Source organism: Ptychodera flava, chromosome 5 (genome assembly GCF_041260155.1).
Source record: "Ptychodera flava strain L36383 chromosome 5, AS_Pfla_20210202, whole genome shotgun sequence".
Lineage (NCBI taxonomy): Eukaryota > Metazoa > Hemichordata > Enteropneusta > Ptychoderidae > Ptychodera > Ptychodera flava.
In genome coordinates, this window is record NC_091932.1 from 1,754,275 (window position 1) to 1,777,515 (window position 23,241).

The 23,241-nt window shown below is 37.1% G+C and overlaps 1 protein-coding gene across 2 annotated transcripts in view; it reads left to right on the forward strand.

The window, feature by feature from the left end:
• Positions 1–23,241, forward strand: part of LOC139132411 (uncharacterized) — a 67,916-nt gene that overhangs the window by 27,589 nt on the left and 17,086 nt on the right. For both annotated transcript variants that reach the window (XM_070698760.1, XM_070698761.1), the window contains exons 6-10: positions 5,535–5,687; positions 8,533–8,691; positions 11,126–11,239; positions 18,253–18,486; positions 19,254–19,412. In XM_070698760.1, coding sequence (XP_070554861.1) covers positions 5,535–5,687; positions 8,533–8,691; positions 11,126–11,239; positions 18,253–18,486; positions 19,254–19,412 — 819 coding nt within the window. The remainder of the gene's footprint in view (positions 1–5,534; positions 5,688–8,532; positions 8,692–11,125; positions 11,240–18,252; positions 18,487–19,253; positions 19,413–23,241) is intronic.

Genomic DNA, 23,241 nt, shown 5'->3' on the forward strand with positions numbered 1-23,241 from the left:
TTCGTATTTACTTTTGTTTCACCAAACCGACCACTAAAAACATGAAACACAATGCAAAACTCAAAGACTTCATATAGAAGACAGAGACGACGATGTTAACTCAGAAAACAGAAACATCGATGTGTGGTTTCACTTTTAAAAAATGCAATCTTACACTGATGATGTACACAAACACAGTGCACAAACAAACAAACGACATAGGGGATGAGGTTCCCCACACAACACGGACACTCAAACACCGTCGTCAAAAGACTATAAAACACGAATAGAATGATACACTAGCTTCAAGTTCTAAATGTATATACATACCACTTTTTCACTTTTCCTTATATTCACCCAGTTAACGCAATTCTCTTTCTCTTTCACTGCTATCTCCCCGTGTAAATACAGTCTATGGCCAATACACTATCACCACCAACATTTCGTAAACTTTCAGAAATGCAGTAATGTTCACAACCGGGCTAAAATCATATCACAAAGCATCTATAATTTGAAATTGCTTTCAGGAGCGTTTTGTGAGCGTGTTCTTCAATAGCAAAGATAGTCGTTGCTACTCATCTGTCTTCATAGAGATGAGAGGATGTTACAAAATGCTAAACGAAACTGTCAAATACATCCTTTAAGTATTTTTGCCGTCTTCATGACATCGATATATAAATTTTGAACGTTTTCCCGCCTAGTACAAATTCTTTATTGTGATAACATTCAGCATTCACTTCCCTTGTACTCTACGGTATGTGAAAGATTCTATGTTGCAATAAACGTCAAGAAATTTGTATTACCGTACTGCCACGTACATATGATGTTTGTGGATGTTTTAAACGACACACTGAAAAGACTGAGGTGAAAAACAAAAAAAAAGTAAATGGAGACTTCTTCAAGTCATATTTTTTACAGTCGAATGCCTCACAAGTGATAGTTTGAAACCTTCTGATTGGTCGGTTACACAGACTGGAGTTACGAGCTGTTGCAATTGTATACCCAAGTGATAATGTGTACGCTCTATTGGTACATTACGAAGTGATAAGTACCTAGATATTCAACAAAAATATCGTTTGATAAGCTTCAGGTGGCTTGTCTTCCCAGTTATCCATTCATGTTTATACTTTCAATTCTTTAGCTTGTTCCTCCTCTTCTGATACCTACCTTATCAACGCGACATCCTGTCTGTCTTCATTTGTACCAGATTGGCGTTTGCACGTGATGAAATACTAACAGTACCGAACCACAATATCTGTTCTTGGATGGCATGTTATGATGCGACATTCGCAAATTATCAGAAAAAGTGAAAGCTGAATAAAAATGCGCTAATAGAAGTTCCTTTTATGTCATATCCACCATTGCTCAGATGCCAGTTCAGCTAACTCAGCGTCACACGACATAAGCCATTTTATCACTCACACCATGGTGCAAATGAATTAATATCGTATTCAAATAATAAGCAGTGAATACAACGAATTTCACAGCAATGTTGTTGCTGTTTCGCTCTTTTAAAGGTCTGTTTGTTTTTCATGCAGCAAAGACGTACTACGGTAACACGGCATAATACAGGAGCCAATCAGTTGAATATTCACGTAGAACCATGGTGAGGTTTTCATGCAAAATTTTCTCCCGTTTTCAGTAATGAAATTCAAACTGTGATTTATCTTAATTTTACGTTTTCTTCATCCCAGAATTGCACACGTGCTGGTACTTTGATTTTGAACCTGGGTAAATGATTTTATGTCACTTTGGTAGTCTTGGAAACTGTTTATGTCCACTTTAGCAACGAGCTCGAGGCTCTCTATTTCGTTATTTGCCTGGCGGTAAAAAAACGATCATCGTAGCTCAAAGTAGTGAATTTGCTCACACCTATGGTGAAATCTAAATTGGTTATCAGCGACAACAAAATTCGTTGTACCGTATTATGTACATTATCATCAGTTGCCAATGAGCTTTTGTACAGATTGAAAAGATCAGGATCAAGCAATATCCTAAAAATTATTAACCTAAGACATCTCCATAGTACAGTTTTTCTTTTATATCAGCGCACTAATATGTTGATAGTGCAAGTGGTTTCAGTCAGAAAGTAAACACTCAGCGACTGGTAGCTTATTGAACCGTGTCGGTTGACATAATCGACATGCTAAAGAGGCGCTGTGTATCGGTGAATCGTGATAATGTATTGTTCACGTACGCTCAATTGGTTACGAAGTGGTAACGTGTTTGATGAGCTTCAGGTGACTTGTCATCCCAGTTATCCATTCATGTTTATACTTTCGATTCTTTTTGTCCTCCTCTTCTGATACCTACCTTATCCACGCGACACCCTGTCTCTCTTCATTTGTACCAACTACAGAAACTCAGTTCTCTAGTACTTTCTATGGTCCTACATGGGACGTTATGATCCAACATTTCTTACAAAGGTACAAAGTGGAAAAAAAAACATTCTATTTTCACAACTTTTCGACATGTTGAAAAGTGCATCGTAACTTTAAATCTCTGTTCTTTTTCATATAGGGGAGGGAGAAAGTATTCGTTGATAAACAACGCTGAATTAAAAAAAAATGACAATGTCTACCTCCCGAACATGGAGACCAACCGATCACGCTTTTAATGACACAAGATATCAAGAAGCAAACAAAATCCACAGACGTGTTTGAATATTAAAGTAGAAGATACCGTTTTGTTTGCTTGATAACCACATGAGCATATGCCGAAAACCACACATTTTCCTGCGAGCGGTGACAACAATGAAAGGGCAAAAATCACGTCAGTCGCGGAGCTATGCCATCAAATATATCTATGAATTTAAAAATGTTGATGTCATCTCTGATTTTAGATGGACTGGCAGTATACAGTATATATATATATATATATATATATGTGTGTGTGTGTGTGTGTGTGTGTGTGTGTGTGTGTGTGTGTATATGTATATATATATATATATATATATCATTGTAATGGAAGTTTTATACCCAGTCAATTTGTACTGCATCACGTCTCATTCGTTCATGACTCGATATCGATTTTTCGTGTACATTTATTAAACTCGCAAGAATCGTTTTCCTTTCTGAGAAATATTCCAGTCTCCTTATTATTGCTGTTTTATTGAGTTGCTACTATCGACAATGTTTGTCTTATGTCGAAAAAAATCGACCAAGTGTGAGTTATGAAATAATACGGTAGATTTCTCCCGAGGGGAAGTGTGGCGTCTAGATGTCGCACATCATAGCGTCCCTGACTACTGAAGTCATCAAGAGTGGGCGTTTCGTAAGCTTGTTTAACCAATTAAACGTAACCAATTTTGCATACGATTGATCATCACGAGTGATCGCAACCACATTCTTGTCATGAGGGTTCCCATCTTGATGTAACAGTTCGTAGCCTTCGCCCACAGACAGCTGCCGACCACTTCCGTAGTGTTGCACACCAACAGCAAGCACACCGCTAATTATGACTTTCTTCAGAGGCATCTTTATTGACAGAACGTCACGATGACAGTGATAGATCTCACTGTTTCTTTGCTCTTTTATACATATTTTAACCAATCAGCAATCAGCATGTTTTTGTTACTATAATCGTATGCAAAATTGGTTACGTTTAAGAATGTGGTTGTGATCACTCATGATGGCGTCAAGTTCGGCAGTTTGAAAAGAGATGCTGCAAGAATAATCGCTGTCTTTATAGATGCTCGTGTTCCACGCGGCAAGATCTGCCTTAAACCCAAGAAATTGGCATTTCACCACTCCAGAAGAGTCGGCATTGCACAAGTTTGCAATGTCGGATTGTACGTAAGCGAAAATACCACATAGCTAATTGAAAAAGTTCTGAAGAGAACTGATTATGAGTGGCAAATCATTTAACTGCCTTTGGCACAAACAAAACGGCCCTTTTCAGGGCCAACACATCCTCCAAAAAGAGTTTACTGTATACATTTTAACCTCAAAGATACTTCGATTGCCGTTAAGTATGATGAGCTATGACTTCTTTCTTTCCATTGTACTGTCAGAGTCAGCTTTTGTTATGCATGTAGTCGAAGCTGCAGCAGACAAAATTCTTCTTGCTTATGTTTAAGCAGTTTGTCAAGATAGGTCGGTCGAATTAATAGAGATCGAGAAAGTCCCAATTTTAGTCGGTGGTCGAATTGAAAGGGGCAAAATAAAATTATGTTTCTTGAAAAAAATAGGGTGGTCAAATTAATAGAGTGGTCGAATTGATTGGGTTTTTATGGTAATATGGCTATGTGGTGGCCATTTGTTACAATTGTATCAGACAAAAGCCAATACCCAGACATCCTAAGACAATTTCATTTAAAGTGACTTCAGTTACATAGGATTAAATCACCTAAATTACTGGTGGGGACTGTGTCATTTACAATGATTTGCTTTTAGTGGTATTGATGTACCAGGAATGTATGTTTTCATTTGAAGAAGTGGACTTCAGATGATTTTATCACCATATTAGGGCCTTTATCCACATTAGCAGTTGTGATTAGCCTTGTCAAAAATTATAAATCTTACCGTCAAGTGACAATGATAGTAGAATATTAAAGCCCCAGTGTTGCTAACTTTTGATGATAATATCACCATTTTTATTTTGAATGTGAACCATAATTCCTTGTTCTTCTCCCCAAAGAATGTTGATATACACAGTATCCAGCTTGTCAACTCGGCCCCTATGGTTGTAAAGTGCATTGTTATTGTTGAAAACTGACTTCTGGTCCGGACTAGAATTCAAATGTAAACAATAACCATGCATTTTACACATATGTACGCTAAGTTGACAAGCTAAATAGTGGGTGTTGCAACATTCTTTGGGGAGTAGAATAAGAAGTTGCAATTGATTTATAAAATAAAAATAATGAAAAAATATCAAAAGTTAGCAGCACTGGGGCTTTAAAACAACAAGATCTTACTGCAGGTTAATAAATATTCTGTCTTTCTTTTGTCAGGCTTTAGTTGGTGTAGACCATTGCACACTGTTCAAAATTAATCTTAATTAATCTTTCTCTATGTTGAAAACTCATGCAGCTTTCTTAGTTACTCTACCGGTCTGCTGTTTTCGAGATTTTAGTTTGTATTTCTGTTTATTTGAAGATGCTCATTAAATAGTAACTGTATTTCTGTTTTGTGAAAAGCATTTATGAAATATATGTTGTTTTTTGATGATTAAAAATTGATAATGATAAAATGAAGTTAATTATACCCAGCGTGTTTTCCAATACTGCCTTCTTTACCATAAAATGTATTCTTGATCCCAGGTCTAATCTACAATAAGCCAAAGCTTACACAAGGAAAAGTTGACAAACAAGACTGTTTTAGTTTACCTATGACAATATTTTTGTGAAAATCTTTGGGATTTTCTTTGAAATGAAAGTGATATAATATGTTTCTCACAAGTACAATCATATGACATACATGTTTATCTTATTTTCTCTCCTCCTTTGATTGACTTTAAATTTTGAAATATCTATTCCAACTAAAGTAGTTCTAGCATTTGTATTCTCCTTCAAGGTCAAAAAGTAACTCTTAACAACAATACATGTATTCTAGAGTTTCCTAAAGAGTGCAGAGAGGTCTAATGAAAAGTATGATGTTGAAAAAGACCATGATCTGGAAAGAGAAGATGATGGTATTCGTACTGAAGCCAAAGAAGCAATATTTAACAAAGGAACTTCACCAAGAATATGGGGAGAACTACACAAAGTAAGTTGACATTCAATTCTCTTTGCAACTTTGATGTAGAGCTGATAAGGAAACAGTAGACTTGGTTCAAGTTGGTGAATTAAAAAAAAAATTAAAGAGTTCTGTCACAGATTTCACATTCGTTTTGGGGAGGTCTTCTTTTGCGATGAAGTAAACATTTCGCATGGTTGCAACAACAGCGTCTTTCACTGCATTGTATGATGTGGCTGCGGCTCATGGCATCTCTTCATTTCTCGCACTGTTTCTTACCAACTCAGCAAATCTGTGTTCTGCACTTCGTTCATGTTTTACAAAATCGTCTGCTTTGGGGGTGCTAGTTTTTTCCCTGTTGTGAATACATTAGTTCTCCCAGACTTGATACACCAATCACACATGAAAAGCTGTTTCTCAAATCATAACCAACTAAATCAAAGGAACCATTTGATTTTTTCTGGTCGGTAGTGCCCCAAAAGTCAGTCAAAGTTCGCTTCGCTGACTTTTAGGCCATAATAGTGTACAGTACTCAATTCAAATGCTGATGAATGCACGAATGGGGTGGGATCGGGTTCACCTGGGTCTATGTGCGTGCCACAATTCAGGTCACAGAAAGTGTAAGTACAAAGACACATTGTGTCTAAGAGTCCCGAATTCCAAACTCTGTCCTGACTGCCTTCGGGAAACATTGAATAACGTATTCCTATTACCATGATTACCGTTCCGGGCAACTATTTGATTCTTTGGGCTCAATCGCCTTTATTCAGGCACCAAGTTCACGTGAATTGTATACATGCTTTGCATGCATGATCGCTGCGGAACATTATTTTTACCGCTGCATGCATCGATCTTGCAGGCCGATGATGTGATGTCTACAGCGGGTGTATCAGGTTTTTAGCTCACATTTGGTATACCAATGTGAGGTTATCGTATAAGCTAAATCAGTTCATTTGCATCTGATTTGCATGTCTGTATATTTGTGGGTATGTATGTGCGGATGTATGTCCGTCACACACAAAGGCTCCCATACCGCCAAAGCTACCAACTCAGTATTTGGTGTACAGGTAGATGCAGGGGTTGAGATGTGAATTTGTTCAAATGAACACATCAGTGTCAAAAATGTGCAAATGAGGTAAGAAAAAGTGAAATCCTGCAAATGTGCAGGAGGCATGCCAGTGAGAAACAGGCCAACTCCACTGATCTTGACTCATTTCCTGTCATTGTTTATGAACTGTTACATATTAACAGACCAGCTGAAACCATAGACAGTAGATGGGGGAAGACCGTCTATACTAAACTAAGAGGGGCTTGTTTCTGCTATGCATGTTGCTAAAGTTGACCTCCAGTACCTAAAGTTAGACCTTAATTACTTTTGTCATTCTTGTTTTTCTGGTTTAAATATTTCTTGTTGTTTTTCTGGTTGTACTGTGCAGAAATCATTGTCATAACATCAACGTAGAATTTTCCTCCACTGAACAGATAGAAACAACATTTATTGTTGATCATTGGTAACCCATACTGGTATATACCAATTCTGATCAAATTTGAGCGACACCGTATAAATGCGGTATTTTTTGTAATTGAATAAAATGCCTTTCACCTAGGGTTTTGCCAAATGATAGATATTTTAGCGAGGTAGAATTTTTGATCGCATTTTGCTAAGTGGTGAATAGGTAGCGGGAGCCCTGACCTATCTGACTTACAGATTGATATATGGCAGGTGCCACATATGGGGCAATGCGCTTACTATTTTCGAAACACCTGACATCACTTCTTGGTCTTTTAGCCAGAGGTCCATATATCTTTCTTTCACGAATTTGACTTTGTTTGTGTACCGGTTATTTATAGTCTGTTCTATGCTGTTTTGTGTATATGTTTACAACTATTGTATTACGAAATCTGACCTAGTGTTATTGGATTATGGAAAGGTATGATTGCGATTACTTAACAAATTTAACAAATCAGTGTTTCGCTATAGTATCCATTGATAACATTGATTAACTTTGTTCATATGCGACAGTCAAATCTAATCAGATGGAAAGAGGGTTCAATGGAACATCTGTTTAGGCAGTAGAAATGAAGACGTTACACCCTTTCAATGACAGTCACTAAAGACTACTTTGGTGAATACCGGTACTTCACTGTTGTTCCAACCATCTATGATGATTCCTTCTCTAGGGCTACTGCAGTACAGGGAAATTACTCTGTAAGACATAGTCATCATGATGAGGCTGGAAAACCAATGTCAGCAGAATTACTGACTCTTGAAAACAAGGTTATGTTTAGAGTGGGAAATGAAATTGTAGACAGCCTTGAAAAACACAGACAAGATGTTTTACTTATCAGCTCCTCATTTCTCCAGAAAAGCAACGGCTGTGATAAATATATTGATTTTGAACACAGATGTGATGAACTTAGAAAAAGTGCTGGTTGTGCAGGTCTTTTCAACACACAGTCACCAGGAAGTGATAATGTGGAGTAAGCTGTATGCCAGGGGAGTAGAATACAGTGATACATGTACGTACAATTTCAGCAGGGCATTAGAAAGCACATATTTTTGGGTATAAGACAATCGTATCAGCATAAACTTACTGAATGCCCTTCTCAAAAACAAAAATCTTTATTTGTCAATATTATAGTTTATACAATGTGGAAGGTAAAGTTCACATAAGATTGCATTAATTACATGTATATCAGTGTTATTACTTACTGTGAATGTTTCACTCCCTAGGTAATTGATTCATCAGATGTTTCACTCCGTAGGTAATTGATTCATCAGTGAATGTTTCACTCCGTAGGTAATTGATTCATCAGTGAATGTTTCACTCCGTAGGTAATTGTTATTACATTCAGTGAATGTTTCACTCCGTAGGTAATTGATTCATCAGATGTTGTTATTCAAGTACTGGATGCAAGAGATCCTCAAGGTACCAGATGCAGACATATTGAAAAATTGCTCACTACTGAAAAGAAGCACAAACATCTAATTTTTGTCCTCAACAAAGTTGACCTGGTACCAACTTGGGTTACTGTAAGTATCTAAGTATGTGATAACTTGATTTCATTGAGGTAGCTTATATACCAAATAGACACTTTCAGATTTTAGTTTTTTCTCAGTGATAGAAGTCCCAAACCCTAATAAAGTATATATTTTCTGAAAGCCATATGATATTTGGAAATCCGACCGGTCACAATACACAATCATTATTTACATGATAGTCACATGACTAGCGTTTTGTTGGACATTCTAAAAGTTTGATTTTCCTCCCTTTAGCAAACCATCTGCAAGATTTTCAGTTGAAATTTGTGCATTCACAGGCCTTGGTAATATCCTTCAAATCCATGTCTGGGATTTCCTTTATATGCCTTTTGTGTTTTGTAATGCACTATTGAAGGTGTATACTAAGGTGCTTTTCAAGGAATTGTAATCGGCGCGCCATATAATTTGAATTGAGACTCGGATTTGAAGGGTATTATTGCTAAGGCTGTCAATGCATAAATTTGAACCAGAAATCTTGCAGGAGGTTCGCTAAAGGGAGGAAAAACCAATATCAGGGCTCTGATAATATATACTTCATTCATGAAACTTTGTAGAGATGTTCATACAGAACTCTGATAGCACACAATGAGATACATGTATGTCAGAATTGCATCAATTAATTGCTAATTTGCATATTTGATGAATTTTTGTAATTAGGGTGGTATGTCTAGAAATACTGCAGCAACTTTGATGAAACTTGGTACAGATCTTTAGCACACAGTCTCATATAAGGTTACAAATTAATTGCCAATTGGCATGAATGTTGCATCAAATTTGATGAAACTTAGCACAGATGTTGTTCTTTTGGTTGTGTAGTGGCATGCATTGATATGTAGTAGTATCATGTCAATTAATTACTGATCTGCATATTTACTGAATTTTCGTAATTAGGCTGATATGTCAAGAATTATTCATCAAATTTCATGAAACTTGGTACAGATGTTGAGCTCACATTGCTTTAGCATTTAAATGAAGACATTTACCAATTGTCATTCAAATTAATGGCTAATTTGCATATTTAATGAACTTTCCCATTTACCCGGCTGTGTCCAGAAATACTGTATCAAATTTGATGAAACATGGTACAGATGTTGATCTTTTAGTAATGTAAAAGTTTATAGCGACATCCTGTAGATTATTATTGATTGACTAATAATGACCTTTCTTGATTAGGGTGGCAGCCAATGGTATGGAACAACTCCATGTTTCTGTGGTTTAGTTGAGCCTCTAAACAGGGAAACATTGTTAGTAATTTGAGATCTATATTTTGAGTGACTGCACTAAATCTAATGACAGTTGCTGCAGATGTTGATCATACAAAGATTTAACAGTCAAGAAAGGCATTCAGCAGTATCAATAGCTATTTATAGGAAGTCTCTTCTGTACTGAACATTGTGGGCATTTTTGGTTCACATCTGGCATTTGTACTTTTTTATGTCCAGAAACATTACTCAGACATGCCTGGACCAGTTGCTTACATTTGCCTACACATCAGTCAACCTGCTTCTATCGTACTTCACATGCATAGTCACTGGGCAAATACAGCCATATCTAGTTACAGGGTGATGAACAATATACAGTGTCAAGTTGAAAAGTTAAACACAACTAACTACACATGATTCTAACTTTTTGATCAAAAATAATAAGTTTTGCAACAAGCTAAAATCAGTTTGAAGCCCGAAAACTCCAATGTTTGTACCACAAGGCTTTAAATAACTACTGTATGCACCCATTGTGTCATGATCTTCAGTCAACATAAACTCAAAACAATTGATCATGTATTTTGACAAGAATGCAACATAGTTGCCCATGAAATTGAAAGAAACTAAGAGATATTGCAGAAAAAAGTTTTATTTAGACCAAATAATGTGTTGTACATGTTGGAAATCTATCACGAGGTCAACAATAAGGAACGTACACAACCCAGTGACTGCCAGGGTATATCTGTCTTCATTGTCGAGCACAGCATATGGGAATGTGTCATTTACAAGGAATTGTTGAAAATATATGCCATTAGAGAGTTTTCATGTTATTTTTATAAAAAATACTGGTATTGCTTTGCAAAAAAATTATGTTGACTATAACCCTTTTCCTGCCAGACGGTATCACTTCCCCATCAGCCAAGTCAGTAAAAAGCAATATGGAGCCAAAACATGAAGTATTTTCATCCAGTTGGCTTGGTATTTTATAGCATCTTCTGTCCAAAAAAATCAAGTTTGCAGTATTTATGTTTTCAACAGCCTTCAAATGTACAGTATTATGTTAAAATACACCATATGGAATATGTTGTGTTTCATTAATTTTAACCATCTTGACCTGGTGGTGAAATATGGACTTGGCAGGAAAAGGGTTAAGTATGCAATCTTAAAAAACAAGACTTAAAATGTTGATTTCGTTGGTTTAAAGATGTTCTTTTTTCTTACAGCAAAGATGGGTTGCTACATTATCTCAAGAATTTCCCACACTTGCATTGCATGCCAGTGTCAATAATCCTTTTGGAAAAGGTGCTTTAATACAGTTGTTAAGACAGTTTGCAAAGGTGAGTGCTTTATATTGTATGCGAAAACTCAAAAAGTGCTTCATATATCACCTTAATATTTGGTGTAAAGATATATAGCTTTGATTTTAGATATGATTTTGATCAGCCGATTATAACAAGCTCACCTTAATATTTGGTGTAAAGATATATAGCTTTGATTTTAGATAAGATTTTGATCAGACGATTATAACAAGCTCAGATTATGTTTAAATGGTAACGATAAAAATGCAAGAATAAGTTGTCTAATTTATTATATATTTTTGGTTGGAATGTTGTGATTAACCTGTGTTTAAACTGGAGCAACATATGCAAAATATGCATATGTATATTTTGAGGAAGCAACTATTTGACAATTTTCTTCTTATACAGCCAAAAGACCAAAATAGCCACAGCAATGCTTTCCAAATGCAATTGTCTTGTAAAATTAATGCCATGTAAATAGTGGACAATACAGTAAGCAGTCAGCCCCTATGTTCCTCAGTTGCTCATCAAAGTCTGCATTATTGACTCAAAATTGTGAAATGTTGTTCCCTTCATTGTCGTCAATGATTTGAAACACTTGGCTGTCAATCTATGCACATTTGCACTCAGGATATAAGGACAACACAGAGTCAAGGAAATGAAACAGTACTCAGAGCCAATTTGAATGAACATATTTGGAAGGTATAGATCAAAAGAAAATCGTTCATCAAAATACTGTGAAATAATTTATTTTCGCGCAATTGAAAGAAGTGACAGTTTCACAGAAATGTATTTTTACCTGATCATATCATAGCTGTTTATGACAACTCGTACCAGTGGACAACCCCTTGCAAGCTGAAGTACCGTACGTCCTGTCAATCATTGGATAGCCTTGTCTTTTGTTTGTACTGTTCAAAACAATGTTACAGCTGATCGACTTCCCTAAAAGTATTTGAACATGTAAACTGACAAACAAGTCGGGAGTAGTTTGATGCATTGTTTTTTCAAAATATAATGGTATCTGACATATGATGTGAATAACGTTTGTCGTACTTGTTGGCAGCAATCATGAGTTTGTCAGTACAAACACAGTGATGACAAGGCTGATAAAGTGTTAATTTCTGCTGCAGGTTTGTCTTGCTGAACAATTTGGTATGATATTTTGTGAAAACTTTGACAAACGCCGAGATTTTAACATTGAATTCATTAAAACAATTCACAGCTTGCCGCCAAGATCAAAAGATTTTACTGCTTTTAAGGCCTCGATTTCAACCAAAAACTCAGTTTAGCTTTAGTCACAGTCCCTCTATTCACCGGTCTGGAAACGTGGCTAGTTTCTTTGTGACACTCCGTGATATGAACAAACACACGATTCACACCTTAAACAAAGGACAATGACAATGTTCAACTGGCCGTTATATCAATGTCGCTACCCCACGATCCTATGACAGCCGCAATGTGATCGTTCAAAAACATGACGTTTGTGGGTTGTTATTTTCAGAATATCACAAAACATTACATCTTGTTCCCTTTAGAAACACTAAACAATTTAATTTTTCATTAAATGGGTAACGTTGCCCCTCTAGATAAAGCTTGAAAGGGACGACACATTATGGTTGCATTATGATCACGATCGAAAAACAAATGGCGACGCACTGTTCGCAAGTGTCATGGACTGTTGCCCGAAATCAAGAAGACAGGCAAAATCAGCCGAATATTAACATCGACAGCTGAGTAGTTCATTACCAAACTTGTTATTGTGTTGACATATAGCATTTTGTAAAAGGCATTTACTGTGCCTGAGCGTACGTATCGAGAGTTCGCCATATTGACGCTACATGGGAAAATATGCGAATAAAATCTACGTCCATTTCTGCAGTTGTCGTTCCCATTCTGCTCAGTTAACAGACATGATTTCACAGAATATTACACAGAAAACATATTTAGATCATATTTGGAGGCACTGACTACTAGCATTGCAAGAGAAAGGGACGACAAATTTTCCGGTGTGATTCCAGCCGTTGCTTGTGTTTTGTCAACACACTCGAAGCGATCAACCCCAGAAATTATCGCACACTATCATCATTTACGATGGGAGAAGGATCACGAAAAACACACACTGGTTTCAGGATATGGTTATTTCTGTCTTGGTGTCGAAGATAGATGCAGAGAACACTTTATAGTGCCAAAAACAGTGAAGATTCGACAGGACAAACGTCTGCCTCGACACAGAGATCAAAACCAAGCAATGCAATGGTATCACGTGACCATGTTGCGCTTTGGCTGTGCAGTCTAGGTGATTAACACCTTTTACAATAGGCGTTTCCAGACCGATGGATAGAGGGACTGTGCTTTAGTCTACATAGTTACAATATGTCAGTCTTTCGCTGGTTGAAACAGACTAATCCTCCCCATATCCCCTGGTTTTTGCCCGACTATGGACTCTGCCTTTCAGAAGACGACGCTGTCCTGATGGAAGCTGCAAACAATGCCATTGAGAAGGTTGCATCAGCTTTCAATGTAAAATGAAAGCACAGTGATTATGTTTTCTACAGTGATGAACTTCACGCAAAAATTGCTAAGTCTTCATTGGAAATCGGCGTACTAAAAACTGCAAGTAAGTTCAGTAAGGAGCTGAATAGATCTGTCAATGAAAATACAGTTCGAGGAATGAAGGCTGATTACTTGAAACTGCTGAAAAACAACCTGTCATATCATTGCCAAAGAGTCGTAGAGGTCAACCACTGTTGCTCAGTGATTTGGCAGTACAGAAATGGGTCTGCAATGTCAGAATAAATGGCGGTGTGATCAACAATCATATTGTCATGGCTGCAGGCACAGGCATCGTTATGAAGCGAGACAAGACGCAGCTGAAGGAGTTTGGTGGTCACATTGGAATATCAAGTGCATGGGCCAAGTCACTGCTCCAGAGGATGAATTTTGTCATTTGCAAGGGCACTAAAGGGGTGAAGCTGTTGCCTGCTGATTATGCAGATATCAAGACATTGTGAAGAAAGTGAGGGAAGAGTTCGACATTGCCGAAGAAATGGTCATCAATTTGGACCAGACTGGTGTCAGTTTGCTACCAGGCGGTGAATGGCCACTTGATGAGAGAGGCAGCAAGCAAGTTACTCTTTCTGCACGTGACGACAAGTGACAAATAACCCTACTGCTTGCAATTTCCACGGCTGGGCAGTTACTCCCTCAGCAGCTCACCTATGCACAAAAGACAGATCACTGTCATCCGAAGGTCAATTTTCCTGATTGCTGGGATGTTGTGCATACGGAATCACATTGGAACAATGAGCAATCTATGGTCTGATATGTCAAGAATATCATAATACCCCACGTACAGGATCAGCGTCGGAGACTCAGTCTACCATCGAACAAGAAGGCTCTCGCTCTGTTTGACATATACAAGACCCACCGTGGTGAAGACCTGCTCGAACTCTTGGAGGAAAAATACATCAAAGTTGTTTTCATTCCAGCTGCCTGTACTAACAAGTTGCAACTGTTAGACCTTGCTGTAAACAAGGACTTCAAAGATCTCCTGAAGTCGTGCTTCAACACTTGGTATGCTGAGAAGATCATGGAATCACTTGGTGATCAGTCATCGACCGCCGCCAATGATGTTGAAAACCTACCACCACGGCAGATCACAATCGATGTGAGAACATCAGTGGTGAAACCGATCCATGCCAGATGGCTCATCAAGTGCCATGACAACATGACCTGTCGTACTGAATTGATATGTAGTGGTTTCCATCAAGCAAGACTTTTGTAATCAAGAACGGACATTTGTAAATAAGGCGAACTCTACAAATTTTGGGTCACTAAGTTCACATGTACACGTTTTGCTGATGAAAAATGCCTTGCATTTTTTTCAATGTCAGTTTTTTATCACAACTGGAAGTTGTGATATAGAGGTGGTTTCAACCGGTGTTTGATGTCGTCCATTTCCGTAAACGACAAAAAGTCAAAACTGCTGAACAGACTGCGTTGATATTTGATACTGATACATAGACTGGTTCCAAGGTTCCAATTCCGAAAAATGGAGCCAAACGGAGCGCTGGTTAGATAGTTTTGGGAAATTTCTAACCCCCTTTTTATCTAATTGATTTTAGGGGTCTTTCATACATGTAGTTTTGGAATGTACACCAATCCTGCATTGTGGACTGTTTTATGAGTTGTTGAACAGAAATGAGGTTTTGATGAATGTTAGAAATATGCAGGATGGCTGATTCGAAGTATAAGAGATTTCTATGGTCTTTTGGGCATCAAAAGCATTAAAAAAAACATATTTCATAGTTTAGATTCTCACTTTTGAGATGACCCTAGGCATTTGTTAAGTAAACATCCTTGATTAAATGATGCCTATACTGACAACATACAGACAGACACAAGTGTTGGGGGTCAAGGTCAACAACTTTATTCCGATGTTGACAGGCTATGAGCCGATTTCCGCCACTCTAGGCGTAATAAGATACATATTCAAAGACGAAAGCAGAAAGAAAGAAAAGAAAAAAAAAATTCAATTGCAAGCTAGTAGGATAGGGAGGGAGGGTGGGGGAACGCTCTGAGGGCGAAGCCAATACTGATTAACTATTAAGTGGCCTCGTCCGGAGACCGTCCCACTCACAGCCTCGAACCCGGCCCATTTAAACTACAATAAAACAAGTATTATTGTTCACGTCAATATACAGACTTTGACATTCCAGAGATTAAGTATCCACAACCTCACATGTTACAGTCTTTCACTACAATGGTATGGCCCAAACCCATTGTTATCAATGGAGAGTGTGGACCTGTCTACAGGAAATTGGGGTGAACAGGTTAGACAATGACGTTATAAGTTGTAGGTTAGTTATCAAGGTAGCACCAGCATAGAGTCCTGAGCATCTGTCCATGTGTTCTCACAGCAAATTACAGGAAAAAAATTATTTGAGAAGTTTCTCTCCTTTAAATAGAAGTATATTACAATTTAAACCTGTCATGGATAGATTGCTCTCAAATGATCTGAAACACAGTTATTGCCCATTAGCAACAAATCTGTAGCAAGATTTATGTAAAGTTCATGAACTTACACAAGGTATTAGACAAAAGATGACCATAACTTTGCAACTTTTCAACATTTATTTCATTCAGATTTCCTCAGTTTAGTGTATAATTTTGTAATCTTAATTACTGTCAACTTAGCTTTACTAACTTATTCATACCTCATTATTCTTACACTACTGTTATACCTTATAACCACAAAATTTCAAGAGATGCATATATGATTGTCACTTAACAAACAATTTACAAATATGTCTTCTGCTTTTTCTCCATATACATATACATGTCTCTTTTCTCATAAAAATGAGCTTAAAATCGCAATGTGAAAAATAGTCTTTCAGCTATATTGCTCATTGACTTTGTGGTCTGTCTAATTCACAGTGAGTGTGGTTGTTGATAAATGCCGATAATACTAGGAGGTCATTATGTCCAAGCGCCATTGGCGGTATTTTTTAACATAATGACCATAGGTCATTATCACAACTGAAGTTGTGATATAGGGTTAGCTTCAACCGGTGTGGGATAGTGTCCATTTTCTGTAAACGACAAAAAGTCAAAAACCGCTGAACAGACTGCATTGATATTTGGTAGAGTTATTCAGACTAATTCCAAGGTTCCGATTCAGAAAAATGGAGCCAACCGATTCAGAAAATGGAGCCAAACGGAGCAGCGGTTAGATAGTTTTTGGAAATTTCTAACCCCCCTTTAACTAATTGATTTTAGGGGTCTTTCATATATGTAGTTTTGGATGTACACCAATCCTGCATTGTGGACTATTTAATGAGTTGTGGAACAGAAATGAGGTTTTGATGAATGTTACAAATATGCAGGATGGCTGATTCAAAGTATCAGAGATTTCATGCGCTTTTGGTAATAAATTGATAAAAAACAACATATTTAATGTTTTAGATTTCTCCATTTGTTATGACCCTTAACATTACAGACTTGATGACATAACTAGCTGCTGGACCTGTTTACTGGCGCATTGATTTAAAGACAAAGATCGTTTTATTTTGTAATAAGGACGTGTGATTTCGTAAAACATAGTCTATTAGCCTGGAAATGTGATTTTTGCGAATATTGCTTACCCCACTGACAAACAGTGTGGTTTGAAAATGGCTGGAATTCGCTACTTCGGGACTTTGTTTTCTGTGTGGATTTACTGACAAACTCCAAACCCGCAGCACCTACCCATTCAGTATTTCATGTACAGGTGTACCCAGAAATAGAGTAGTTTCACAATGTGCCAGTTGTGATCAAGTGCCATTGGCGCTATTTTTTTCATGTTGAGGTTGTAAACTTCACGATTGTTTTGTGTATTTTAAAATAAAATGACTGTCTTACTGGAACTTTATTTTCCAAGCATTTTCTTTGTGTGAGAGTGTGTGTTAATATCGGTATGTGTGCATGGGATTGGAGTATCTGCCCAGCACATTCATCGCAAGGTTCATCTGCATCCTGCCAGTCTGACGCATGACATCATGGATAAGTCCCCTCTAATTATTATGTAAATGAAGCCACTTACATTACGCATGGAATTCATTTTCATAGAAAACTTGTTCCCAGAAAACTTGTTCCCGCAAATATAGCAAAAGTAAATTCCATGTGGAAATAAAGTATTCCACAGTAGTCTACAGAAAGCAAAAAAAACCTGTTTTTGCTGGGTTATCACTGAAGCTTGTACATGATCTCAGATGCTGAAAACGAATTACATACATCTATGCATACAAATAGACAACAGATAGAAAGAGAGAAAAAGTCATGCACTATATTTGTTACCATGTCAGTCTCACTTGTACATGATCCCATATGCAAATGATGTACTTTATGCATGCATAATGCAATGCTAATGGGAGACAGCTTAGGAAATTTCAGAGTTTCCATGTTTCATTCAGTTTCTAGGAAAATAAGCCCAATGTGATTAATATTAGTGTAGAGCAGCTGTTGTGCAGTGATAAATCTTTTTTCTGAATAACGGCATACTGTTATCTTTACAGTTACATCAAGACAAGAAACAAATCAGTGTTGGATTTATTGGTTATCCCAATGTTGGAAAGAGTTCAATTATAAACACTCTCAGAGCAAAGAAAGTATGTAAAGTGGCTCCAATTGCTGGTGAAACTAAAGTATGGCAGTACATAACACTAATGAGAAGAATTTTCCTCATTGATTGTCCTGGAGTGGTGTATCCTACTGGAGAGTCAGAGACACAATTGGTCCTGAAAGGAGTGGTAAGTTATCAGCAATGATGTGGACATTCAGTGTTGAATCTAGAGCGCGGCATTGCAGGATTAGAGCGTTTCAGCACAAAATGACGCATTGGAAGTTACCTAGTGCGTTAAAAATGACACACTAGCATGCACACCAGTGCAATGGGCAACCGAAAAGTCCATGGAAATAAGCAGGTTGTTCTTTTAATACATGAACATCGCAGTTTGGAGTTTATAATTCATTACATTGTGCTAACATGTTTCAACACCCAAAGAAACATTCGCAACTTTATAGTCAATAAGACATGTTAATAACAATGTTGTAATTTTGTATCTGGATATCACAAAACAATGTTATAGGAGACAATGGATGGATTAGCATTTATCTATAATGTCTGTCAAAGAAAGACAGAGAATGACATCCATGACATACAAAAGATCTGCTTATGCCTGATATCAGGAGTAACTTTTCAGCTATAGCCGTAAAAGTACTTCCTGAAAGCATATGTCATATAGCAACTGTTTTGAAATTTTGCCTAAAAGACTATCCACTATTATATCATACCAGTATATTGGTAGCGCAAATGTAGCGATCTGATTGGTCGAGACACGAAAAGAACCGTGGTATATTGGTGATATACCACGGCTGGCACACGCGCAAGCTCATAGGTTTAAGCAAAAACCTGTTTTTGACGTTCCAAACCAGACTTTCAATATACTGTTATGATATAATAGCAATTCATGTGGGTAATGTTGCCAATTAAACGATTACCTTTCTTGATCCACAGGTAAGAGTTGAAAATATCAAATGTCCAGAAGACTACATTCCAGCTGTGATAGATAGAGTGAAAGAAGAATACATACAAAGAACGTATGGAATTGCTGATTGGACAGATGCTGACGATTTCCTTGAAAAACTTGCCAGAAAAAGTGGAAAACTACTGAAGGTAAATTTACAAATACTGTTTGTTGTACGCAGTAAAATTGCTCAGCACTCTCATACATTCAGTTCCATGAAAAGAACTTGGATATTATCACGTGCAAACTACACAAAAAGCTCTGTGCTTATCCTAATATGAATAAGAAAATTGCTTGTACGCTGTTTTATAAATGAACGAATTTTGTGTCAAAAAATAAACTTGCTCTGTTACAAAGAGAACACAAATTTCACACCATAATGTTAACCCTTTGTGCCCCGATTCAGCCTGAGACGGCCCCACTAATTGTATTCACGTACGCCCGGTTAGGCCTGACACTTCCTGTGCAAACGCAGTACAGTGATCCTGTTACAGCCTCAAAAGGCCCGCATTTTTAATTAGTACACAAGGATCAACTACAACGTTAGTTAGTCCCCACGGACACCGTCTGGGGGGACTTATAGGTTTGGTCATGTCCGTGCGTGCGTGCGTCCGTCCGTGCGTGCGTCCGTCCGTCCGTTCACGCAGATATCTCAGAGATGCCTGGAGCGATTTCATTCAAACTTGGTACAAGGATTACTTCATATGTCATACAGATGCACATCGATTTGTTTTGTGATGCGATCCAATATGGCTGCCAGGCGGCCATTTTATTATGATTTTTTCATGTACAGAGCCATAACTCAGGCATGTTTCAACTGATTTTATTCAAAGTTGGTACAAGGACATTGACCAATGTCATAGATATGCACGTCAATTTTTTTGGTGATACGATCCAATATGGCCGCCGTGCAGCCATTTTATTACGATTTTTTCACGTACAGAGCCATTACTCAGGCATGTTTCAACAGATTTTATTCAAAGTTGGTACAAGGACATTGACCAATGTCATAGCTATACACATCAATTTGTTTTGTGATACAATCCAATATGGCCGCCCTGCAGCCATTTTGTTACGATTTTTACATGTACAGAGCCATAACTCAGGCATAACTCAACCGATTTTATTCAAACTTAGTACAAGGATATTGACCTATGTCATGCACATGCACATTGATTTGTTTTGTGATACGATGCAATATGGCCACCGTGTGGCCATTTTATTACATTTTTTCATGTCCAGAACCATAACTCAGACATGTATCAAGTGAATTTATTCAAAGTTGGTACAAGGAGATTGACCAATGTCATACATATGCACATTAATTTGTTTTGTGATACGATCCAATATGGCTGCTGTGCGGCCATTTTGTTTATGATTTTATCATGTACAAGCCATAACTCAGGCATATCTCAACCATTTTAATCAAATTTTGCTACAAGGACATTGACCTATGTCATACATATGCACATTTATTTGTTTTGTGATACGATCCAATATGGCCACCGTGTGGCCATTTTATTACGATTTTTCCATGTTCTGAACTACAACTCACACATGTATCAAGCGAATTTATTCAAAAGTATTTTTATCACAGACCCAATGAAGAGGACTCTATCCTCTCTGAGGACCTGTAATCAAAGTACCCATTAACAAGTGGGGACTGTGTCATCAACGATGACTTGTTTTTTGTTGTGATGACTACACAAGCCTAAATGACGTTTAACAACATCTTACCTATGACATCACACATACATGAATACATTTTCCCGCCCCTTCATGAATAAAATATTTTTTCCTGCCCCAAACACACAGACGACCTGAACTTTTCTTTGAGTGACACGACACCACACCCTGGGAAAACTGTACTGATTTTGCATCTGCGTGCCATGACCACCAAGTGGTTTGTGGGGGACAGTGTGGGATGGGGGTGTCGTCGTCGTCGTCCCCCCCCCCCCCCCCCCCCCCCCCCTCCTGGCCAAAGGCCGGAAACTCTTCGAAAATCAGCTAAAAAATTCACTTTTTACAGCTCACAGTCACTTGAAATTATAGTATTTTCAGCAGTATTGTCAGCAGTGTTTCAGGATAATTTGTGTTGATGTCATAAAAGCCATTTTCCTGGGAGATTAATTATGATAATTCATAATTACAAATGATAACAATTGGGTAATGTTGAATATATTTTGAAGAAAGAAAACTAAAATCTAGAAATAATTTGACAATATTGCTTAGTAAAGTACCTTGATGTATGGTATGAAAATCGCTATGTTAGGAACCTCTATTTGCTTTTAGAAGGTAAACTATAATAATTCATTGTTAGCTACTATAGACTATAGTCTATAGAAGCTATTGGGATGGGTATGCGTCCGTCGTCAGTCTGTATGTATGTATGTATGTATGTATGTATGTATGTATGTATGTATGTATGTCCGTTTGTGAGGCGTCCGTCCACTCAAATATCTTGAGAACCGCAGTACTTACTGATTTGATATTTGTTGTGTAGATGAAAAATATGATTTTGAGAAATTATTTTTTTTAATTTTTTGATATTGTTGAAAATAGGCAAATTAATGCCAAAAAAGGTGTTTTTGGTAAAAAATCTTCTTCTTCATAACCGCTGGTCAGACAGCTTTGTTATTTGGTATACAGGTCCCTAGGGATAACCCAACTTAGACTTGTTCAAATTGTGATGAAATATGCAAATCTGTATTTTTAAGGAATTTTTTTGTCATTTTTGGTCAAAATTTGACTTACATTGTATGTAATTCTTGTACTGTATAAACCCTATCAATTCACCCAGAAAAAATAATTAATATGATTTTAAATAATTGAATTAATTAGGAAATCATCAAACCAAAATAATTTTAGTGTAGAATTATCAGAAAGTTCAACTTTTTTTGACAGTTCATAGTGAAATGCTTACCATCTTGGAGGATTAAAACATGTAAAGGCAACTTTCCTGAATCCCAACTTTGACATATTCTGAACCGTCATTTATTGTGCCCTGTATGTTATCTAAAAGAAATTGCTCAAATAGTCAATAGAGATAGAGATAGAGATAGAGATAGAGAAAGTTCTAATTTCCATTTATGGTTGACTTGGTAAGGATAAAATAAAATTACTTTTTGAGGAAAAAAATAGAGTGGTCAATTAAAAGAGTGGTCAAAGTGATAGGGTTTTTATGGTAAAGCTGGGCTGTATAAAGATTCCTCATGTGCTATTTATAGCAATTATGCAATCTGTGTAAACAGTGCAATGAAAGTGTAACATGATTCCTTATAATGCTTTTGATGACCTTGAACTTCTTAAGTTTCAAACCTTTGTCTCTTCAGTGTGCTTTCTCTGAGTATGTACAGTCTCAACTTATTAAACAGAACTCACAATGTTAATCAAAGATATCCACCTTCTTCATCAATACATGTGTCACAAAGGTTATTCTCTACATAACTCAACAGAGCTCTGTCAACTGTTGAGTTGCTTGTTCTTTCAAAACCACTGGTCAGACAGCTTTAATATTTAGTTTACTTGTCCGTAGGATGACCTTAGTGAGATAATTTCATACAGTAAGGAAATACTTAATTTTGTATCCACGTCTATAGTAGCTTCAGGGACTTTGGCCCTATGTTTATTAAAGGAATAGTCCACCCAAAATTAATCAGCTGTATACAGGTTTATATTATGTTATTAAAGCATATATCATTACCTTTTGCACAGAAACAGTGATTTGTTGAAGTTATCCACAAAAAATAAATCTCAAAATCAGCAAAACCCAGACCTTTTTAGCTGACTGTGCGCGGCCATATTGTTTACTTCCTCCACAAAGCATGCCAGGAGAAAAGCCCGGATGATGACTTAAAGTTTTCGGGTTTTGATGCATTGGCTAGGGGATCTGATGTAGGGAGTCTCATAAATAGCTTAGACATAAACATATGCCTGCCTGTAAGTATTACAGATTTACCAATAATCATGCACGAGACT